The sequence below is a fragment of the Wyeomyia smithii genome, chromosome 1 (genome assembly GCF_029784165.1).
Source record: "Wyeomyia smithii strain HCP4-BCI-WySm-NY-G18 chromosome 1, ASM2978416v1, whole genome shotgun sequence".
In the NCBI taxonomy this organism is placed as follows: domain Eukaryota; kingdom Metazoa; phylum Arthropoda; class Insecta; order Diptera; family Culicidae; genus Wyeomyia; species Wyeomyia smithii.
The window spans coordinates 91,927,839-91,936,911 of NC_073694.1; the positions used below are offsets into that span (position 1 = coordinate 91,927,839).

Sequence of the window (9,073 nt, forward strand, 5' to 3'; positions counted from 1 at the left end):
GTTTTCCAGACACCGGAAGTCGCCATTTTACAACTCAAAATATTGTCGGAGGTCGACAAACGTACAAACCGTGGAACACCACCCATGGATTGCTCCATACATAGGCGAACTTCATTATTATAAAATATTCGGCCGAGTCCACTTCAGAATAAAATGTGCATTTTTTTCAGTGTACCCATTAGGGTAATATTATTGTTAAAAGTTACTCTTTTTCGCATGTCGTGTAGAACAAAATCAGAAGTGGCGCACCTACACTGAACCAACTTGCCAGGTCGTAACTGAATGATTCATCATTAAGAATCATCAGATTATGCAAACATCGAAAATCATATGAAATATTCGATTGAATGATAATTGATGTTAAATGGCAAGTTTCATCATGTGAATTGCGGTAAATAAAAATTTGTTAAGCAAAGAAAAGACTTCCGTATTTTAAAGGATGCTAACCGACATTCAAAGCAAATGAATTCAAAAACAGATGTGAGTGAAAATCATCCACGAGAGCCCCATAACGAGAATCATACAATACCTGATTTTATATACTTTGATGTTGGACTAATTTTCATTTGTTTGGAAATTGGCAACCGAGTACTTATAATGTGAGTTGCGAGCGTTGCGGTTGGACTTTTTCACTCTGGCTTTGTTTCGGTTGTTATTTTTCGGTTTCGATTCTACTGCTAAATAAAAGTGATTTCACTCGTTAAATGCTTGAACGGGAAAAAACAAATAATACCTTTGCAGTGCGTGAGTTAGTTTATGGTCAAAAAACCTAAAGCATTGATCTATTTTATTTGGTGTTGCCTTCTATCAGGCATTTGGCTAAGGCCTATAATAGAATTGATTTATTTTCAACGACGTTTTGAAGTAACGATATCGGCGGCTTACAAAATAGCCCTTGCTCCAATCAGTATCGGTAAGTTCCTTTGACTACCTTGTTTACATGGTCTGTTGGGCACATTTAACGAAACTGCAAGAGCCCTATTATATATGCAGTTAAAACGTTCCGTGAAAAAGATAATTGTTTCTACAGTTCAAACGCACTAGGAGCGATTATGCCCAATAGGCCAATAGCTCAGCTGCTTGTGCTTTCATATGCGTTTTCGAAAACCTCTGAGAACTATTCTTGTATTGATGATCCAGAAATGGATACTTGCGTGATTTTTTAAGGCTCAAATACAAATTGAAAAAAAAAGCAAACGATAACACTGGTCGACAAAAGTGGAAAAATGATGCTCAGAGCTCAAAATAGTTTTCCTAAATAGATTATAGTTTTCTAACCATTGCTTTGAATTTTGAAGCCAGAAGTGCGTCAAAATGCCACACAGTGAATGCTCGCCGGATTCGTCGCTTCTACGTTAGCTTACGGGAAAACTTATGTAAGTCCCTTAAAAAGTTATCTTTGCCAGTGGTATAATTAACACAGGAATGGTTAAAAAGCTAAAATTTTTCTTCTAGTTCTTCGAATTCTAGGACAAAACTTGTGTTCACCAGTATAATGTATTGTGTTATTTAGTTGCGCCTTTTCAATGCAAAAGTTACAATCAAAAAAGTGATAAGCGAATAAATGGTAAATATACCATAGAAGAGATAATGATACCCAGAATTGAATTACGATTCCCGATATTAAACAACAATGGGATTGTTCCCTTTTACCAAACAATGCTGTAACAATTTTCGTAAAATCAATGCCACTAAATTTCGAAAATTATGCATTGATAGCTATGTAAACTTTTATATGAGGCCATTCTAGTACGAGCAGTAGTGGTTTATTCTTTTTGCAGGGGTGGTAGCAAGTTACTTTTTAGTGACTTAGTTTTTATTTTAGAGCCGGCCACTACAAACTGTAGTGACGTGCTACAATGTACCGTTATTGGTTGAACGATTTTAGTCTGATGCCATGTGGAGTCGTGTGATAAGGCGCGATCCAAATAAATAGCTTTTGCGGTTAGGTTTTACAGTTATTGTAGATTGTTGACGAGTGACATTTTTCGCAAGGGTTTTCAAAATATATATGGTGATTTCGTGCAGTGAGACGATGATGAACAGAATAATCGGAAAGACGAACCAAGCTTAAACACAGTGGACGTATAGTTTGCTGGATGTATTATACTACTTGGAGTTCATGTTTGAAACACTTCCGCTTTGTTGTTGTCAAAGGCTATTTTCCGACCTGAGTCGTACTTAGAAATTGGATTGTTTGGTGAATAAACAGCACATTGGTTCTCGTAATTCTGTGGTTGGTGACGTCGGTAGGCTAGCTCTCCCACACACGGTTGTGACGTCGGGTACGAGCTGCTAGTTTTCTCGACTCAGCACTGGGGCACAGTGTATCGTTGTACCACAGACAAACTAACTTGTGCCACTCGATGACGATTTCATTGACCAGGAAAATAACGCTAATTTAGAAATGTGCAATAATGCTGCTAGTGCCGCTATAAGCAAGCGTGTAAATTTTTTATCAAAGACAAAAACCATCGGTAATGCCGCTTGTGTTGATTTAAGCGATTTAAGCAAGCTCGCATACCCTTTAATAAAGACAAAAACCGTTTTACGGAATGAAGTGCTAAATAAATTTAAAATAAGGTTTCGTACAAAGTTGAATAAGCTTTGCTTGATCTGATTATTATTTCGATTTTGTCTATTAGAGGGTTTGTTTCTTTACATGACTTGTCTTCATCTGTTGGTCACTTTTTACCATTGCGTTCTAAATTTCTCTGGAACTCGAATTATTCATAATTTTTTTCTGTTTCTTTTCGTCCTTTTTTATATGACTTTTTTATATGACAAATGTAAAATTTGTCTGGTTGCTTATTTCATTTTCGCGTTTACCGGGACAGATAGAACAAATTCCATAAACTCTTCTATTCTTCAGGGCACTGCGTTGGAGATTCCTGACATGGAGCATGAATTTTACTTGGTGGAGACGGATAGTTTGAATTTATTAGACCAAAGAGAAGAAGCTGTAGACGAACAATGTTCGACTATTGTCAGTCAGGTAACTAAACTCAAAATTAGCACTGTTATTATTCGTCGAGTTCAACAATCCAACACTTCAACAAATAGAACAGCATTTTCTCGTAACAGTTTGCATACCTAACCCGTATATTTTATCTAACTCAACAGGCTAATATGAGCAATAAGGTGCCGGAAGTATCGCTGTTTAGTTATGTAATAAACGACGTACAACAGGAAATAGAGCAGCCGGGTATCAGAGCCCTGAAGCCAAGTAATTGGAACATAGAATCAGACAATCAAGAACTCGATACTCATGTAGATAGCTTGGACAACACGTTCTTTACGCCAAATGACCTGCGAGAATTATTGAAGCGTACAGACACCGGCAAAGCTATTTTAAGTAACGCTGAACATGGAACACTTTCGAAAGACAGCAAAAAAGAACTATCAGGAATAATTGCGGAAAATCATATAAAGCGAAGTGGAGGACGAGGACGCTTTTCAAAAGATTATTTGAAAAACTATTCGAAATGCATTGAACTTCTTCTGCCACACGAAAAGCAAGATATGGTAAATTTGCAATTTCCGTAACGAAACCCAACAAAAAGTACATCATAAACTTTGATACTTTTAGATTACGTATTATATTCCAGCAGCACCACCTGAACGGCGAAATCCCGGTGGTAGCATTCATCAAGCATATAAACGATTGAAAGGGACCATCAGTAAAAGGCAAGATAGGGAATTAGACCATCAAAGGAAGTTGGGTGGAAAAGAAAACTCATCTACATCAGATATAATAGAGCGGAACTCCAAGGTTGACCAGGCACGAAGATGGTTACAGCTCAACGTCCATCCGTGGGATATTGTATTAAAAATGTGGAAGGAAACGTTTCACCTTCGTATAACCTGCTTAAGAAGCCTGAAGTGTGGCGATATTCTAATAAAATATCCCCACTATAAAGAGGAGCTCGGATATCAACTGGTAAGCAAGCAACATTTTTCGCCGAAAGTATTATCACATATTATCTATTTAGTTAAAAACTGGTTTCATCGACTAGCGACAATCGATTTTTCTCTCAACTACACGTTATACACACTGTCGGAAGTCAGGTGCTGTTTAGTCCATCCGATGCATGACTTCCGACACAATATAAAACGTGTAGTCAAAGAGGAATACCGATTATCACTAGTGGATGGATCCGGTTTTAAACTGTAACGATAATATTGCTCACTGAAGCATATTCACATCAATTATAATCTGCCCACTGGCGTAGCGTGGTGGGCGGTGACACCCAATAGAATAATTTTCATGCGAGCTGCCTTCAAAAGGGTGACTTTCGCGCGAATAATTACCAATTATCGATGTGTTACCCACGAAATTTGCGTTTTTTGTTGCGATTTGCTTGTTTTTTAAAATATAGTCAAGTCAAGTCACAATTATTGATCACAAGATAGTTTAATCGCAGCATAAGGGGTTAACACCCAAATTTTCCGCCCCGGGTTTCACTCAGTCACGCTATGCCAATGAATCTGCCGTTCTTGAACTGTGTGAAAATTTCACCAAGTTCACAGTACTTATATTTCATGGCCAATATGCAGAATAGCAGATCTCTTGCATTTATTTTGTGCCGCGTATCAGTTTCATATTATATAGAACTTCTTATACAAGGGACTTTTATGCGTTTTACGTTAGCTTGCGGTTGAAAGAATCGAATAAGTTTTAATGTCTCATTTCCATGTTCCAGATCGATGAAGATTACCGTGATTTGGGATACAAAGAAAAAAGAGCTAACTGGAAAAATATAATCGACAAATTAAGGACGTATTTCATATTGAAAGTTCGAAGCCAGAACTCTCTTGTAGTGCTGGAATTTATGAATCGTTCAAATCAATCTGAAGGTAAAGATTATTAATAGTCTATCACATTCACACTTAATTTATGTTATTTTTATTTTTCTTCATTTTAGATGCCCTATTTTGTTGCTTTTTAATTCTACTCAATTGTTGTGTAAAACCTAGCAAAATTACAAAGACCATGAGACCAGCAATTCTAACCGCACAGGAAGATGTGCTAATGTTTGCTGGTAGTCTGGACTCTGCGCGCGAGTCCATCAAAACACTTTTCGAAGCTTACGCTGTCCAAAATATTACGCCACATCCCAAAATAGTCGCCATTGGAGTTGATTACACCTCTACGAAAAGAGAGTTCTATGTGCTTTACGAGGATATAGTATACAAACTGGATTCAGCGGCTCGAGCCGTAGATGTCTTGATTAAGATGAGCAACATTTTTAAACTACCGTTTTCAAAAATTACCAAGCTTGTGTGGTATACTATCGAAGAAGTTATGTATGACACAAGAGCGCCAGCTCAATATAAGCAAATCGAAGAGATTAAAGCGATATGTCTATGAATAACTCTATTTGTTGCTTCGTCAAAGATTGCCGATACATTTCCACACAAGCTTCGCAATATATAAAACATTTACAAACTCATAATTTAGAGAAACCACTTCGTCTGGTTTGCACGTACAAAAAATGTACACAAAAATTTACAACTGTATACCGCTTTTCAAGACATATTTCAACCCATCTACAATTAAACGCTGCAGAGCAGCGATGTGTGCAGGAACATCGAGATAAATCTGTCATACTCAAGAATGATATATCACCACTGGTAAGCACCATTTTTATTTTATTAAAACTACTTGGTAAATTCTGCCTCGAAGAATGTATGAGTGTTATATTTAAGGCCCGAATACACACACGGCGTAATGATGCCTTCTCCATACAAATTAAAAGGCGTAATCGCGCCTTCCGTAGGGACGCCTTCCAGCCAGAACCTTTCAGCTGTGCCTTCTATTGGAGAAGGTAGTCGTTCGCTGCCTTCGGCTGCGTACTTGACTGCCTTCCGTGTAGACGCATCGTGCCTTCCACACGGCCTTGTGTCGCCTTCTTTTGGCGAAGGCGGTGGCATCGCCGTGTTGTATCATTTTTCGCCTGCTGGTGGTTCTAGAAGTGTGTTGCTTTATTTTTTCTTCCAACAAACATAAACAAACATGAATTGGGTAGCATGACAACAAGAAGGTTAGCACACGGCGGAGTTCGAGACGGCGTGCTTGCGTCTTCCGTGTAGACGAAGGAAGATGGTAGATGCTAGAAGGCACATTAGAAGGTTTCAAGAAGGTACTGACAATTTTCGCCAGGGAGGCGTTGTCACGCCGTGTGTGTATTCGGGCCTTTAGTTTTTTGAAAAATATGAAAATCCCCTCACAAAACCTGAACCGAATATAGACTTGAAACCTAGCTCGGAATTAGTTCTTTCTTTATAAATATACAACTTCTAAAATTGAAACCTAAAAACCTCGCAGTTCCATAGGGTACTAAAGATATTTTTTCATTATTTTTAGGAATCAGTTCCAGCAGTACATTCCCAAAGAGCTTCAACGGTTACCGAGAGCAGTGGGTTTGTTCAATCGTTACGGGATATTGATCGCATGGCACTGAATTTCCTGCTTGATCTCCACAAACGGCGTAACATAACACGAAAGGATGTTCTTGATGTTCAATCTAGAGTTAGAGATTTAAATAGTCATCTTGAAGGCCTCATCCGTTCAGTAATATCATTTCAAACTTTCGACCCGCAAACACGTTATGTTACTGATATCTATCTACATAAAATGTCTACCATGTTTGATTTCATTGATACAGAGCACAAATTCTTCAAGTTTCTCACAGAATCAGATCTTTTTAAACAGCCAAGAGTTTTTATCATTAAGAACAATAGCATTAATGAAGTAGACAATGACATTAGTATCAAATCTACACATTTAATCTTACTGGATATAGAGTTTCAAATCAGGAAATTTTTTGAAACCGAAAATGTATTAATAGATATAATCACCAACATCAACAAACTAATGCAAGTCAGAGATAAATATGTAAATTTCGTTAGTGGTATTTTATATCAAAGCAATGTTGATAAACACCCAGGAAAACTAATTATTCCACTATTTTTCTATACCGATGAATTTGAGATCAATGATCCATTGAGCTCCCACAACAAAAGGCATTCGATTTCTGGTTTATATTATTCATTTCCAACACTGCCTGAGCACCAACTAAGTAAATTAAGCAATGTATTTATTGCCGGTGCAATCAAGAAAGTTGATATTTCTGAACATGGAATAGATACGTTTATGAAGCATGTAGTAGATGTGTTCAAAAAAATCGAAGAAAATGGAATTACTATCCATACCAGTAACCGAGAATACAAAATACACGTTTCGTTGATGCTTGTTCAAGGAGATAACCTAGGTATTCACCAAACATTACGGTTTGCTGGATCATTTTCGGCAAAGTTCTACTGTAGATTCTGCCGGAGGCCGAGAGAATCCTTGCAGTGTGATACGAAAGAATACGAAGAATACTTACGAACGATCGAAAACTATGAAACAGACGTTGCACTTAAACAGTCAGAGTCTGGTTTAACTGGCAGTTCCGCGTTCAATGGATTGACATCTTTCCACGTAATTAGAAATTTTTATGCGGACTCTATGCATGATCTTTACAGTATGGGAGTGTGTCATTATGGGTTTCTTGAAATTATTAACCATTGTATTTACACGAAACGTTATTGTACTCTAGATGATATTAATAGGAAACGAAAGATGTTAAACAATTATCGGTTTGAGCAAGCCCTGTCTCGCATGCCAGACTTAGAAGAACAATTTGTAAAGGCAAGAAAAGGAAAATGTGTCAGCCTTAGAATGACGGCTAATGAAATGGCTGTATTTAGTCACAATTTCACCTTCATTTTCGGTTCTTTCTTTCCACCAGACGATGCTGTATGGAATTATGCCACCGTACTAATAGAATTAATCGATACCATTAACTTACCCGCTTTCACAAATGAAAATTTAGAACGATTGAACAATCTTGTTAGTGAGCATCATAAACAGTATATTACACTATTTAATCAACATCTGAAGCCTAAGCAACATTTTTTGACGCACTATCCAAGAATAATAAGAAATAGCGGCCCAATAAGGAAAATGTCATGTTTCCGCCAAGAAGCTCGTCACAGAGATTTCAAGCAATACTTTGATGTCAACTCGTCAAGAAAAAATGTTTGTTTAACTATGTGCATTAAAGCTAGTTTATATTTTACTCATGATGTAGTAAACTCGTCTTTTTCCAAAAGTGTGATAGACTGTATTTACGATGAATCACTCTGGGGCCAAAAACCGTATGTAGATAGTGTTTGTAATTTTAGCATTGATAGGCGTGAAATTGTTAAAACCGCTCAGTCCATAACACACAAGAACACAAAGTATTGCTCGGGAAACTTCGTAGCAGTAAGTCAAGAATCTGTAGTAGAATTGTATCAAATATTAGAATTTCTCAAATACGATAATGAAGACTACGCAATTGCGTCAAGATGGAAAGTTCACTGTTTCAACAAACATTATCAGGCGTTTGAAATAGGAGAAAAGCTAGATGAAATTTATGTCATGGTTATGAATATTTTAGATGGACCACCTTTTACTGTAGAGCAAATTGATAAAAAAGTTATGTTTCGCAGAAAATTGTATCAATCGTTTGATTAAATAAAAAGCAGAAAACAAAAATCGAAAAACTTTTATATTTACATGGTTGATAATTCACAATAAAGTAGATTTGTAGTGTTATACGTCCATTTTATTTCATAATGATTAAAATCCTGAAACTATGAGATATTATTTTTCTCTTCAATGTGTTCTAATCTCATATTGCAGTGTGTTATGTTTCAAACTTAAATTGTATAATCACTTAAGAAAAACGCGATGAGTCTCTCACTATTTCAATGAAAAACATACAGTTTGTTTATTTTTTCCTTCCTTCGAATGAATGATAATCATCCTGTCTCAGAATTGTTTACATACAGCAATGCTATGTTTATGTTACTGAACTCGCGGATGATATTCATCCTGAAGCTAACACAAAATCCGTATAGGACTTCAATGAAGCAATAATCATACACTAATGTGCGGCCGATTTGGTTCAGTGTAGCGGTCGAAAAGGTGACTAACGCTTCTGTCATTTTCAATTTGTCTGCATAATTTCACGTAAGTGAA

The 9,073-nt window shown here is 36.9% G+C and overlaps 1 protein-coding gene across 1 annotated transcript; it reads left to right on the top strand.

Annotated features, from left to right (window-relative positions):
• Positions 1-1,342: 1,342 nt before the first annotated feature.
• LOC129718104 (uncharacterized) lies at positions 1,343-8,534 on the top strand. The gene is made up of 7 exons (XM_055668529.1): positions 1,343-1,376; positions 2,873-2,995; positions 3,124-3,525; positions 3,590-3,940; positions 4,704-4,857; positions 4,926-5,634; positions 6,368-8,534. The coding sequence occupies exons 2-6, from the start codon at positions 2,897-2,899 to the stop codon at positions 5,369-5,371; spliced, it is 1,452 nt and encodes a 483-aa protein (XP_055524504.1). The 5' UTR covers positions 1,343-1,376; positions 2,873-2,896; the 3' UTR covers positions 5,372-5,634; positions 6,368-8,534.
• The last annotated feature ends 539 nt before the right edge of the window (positions 8,535-9,073 follow it).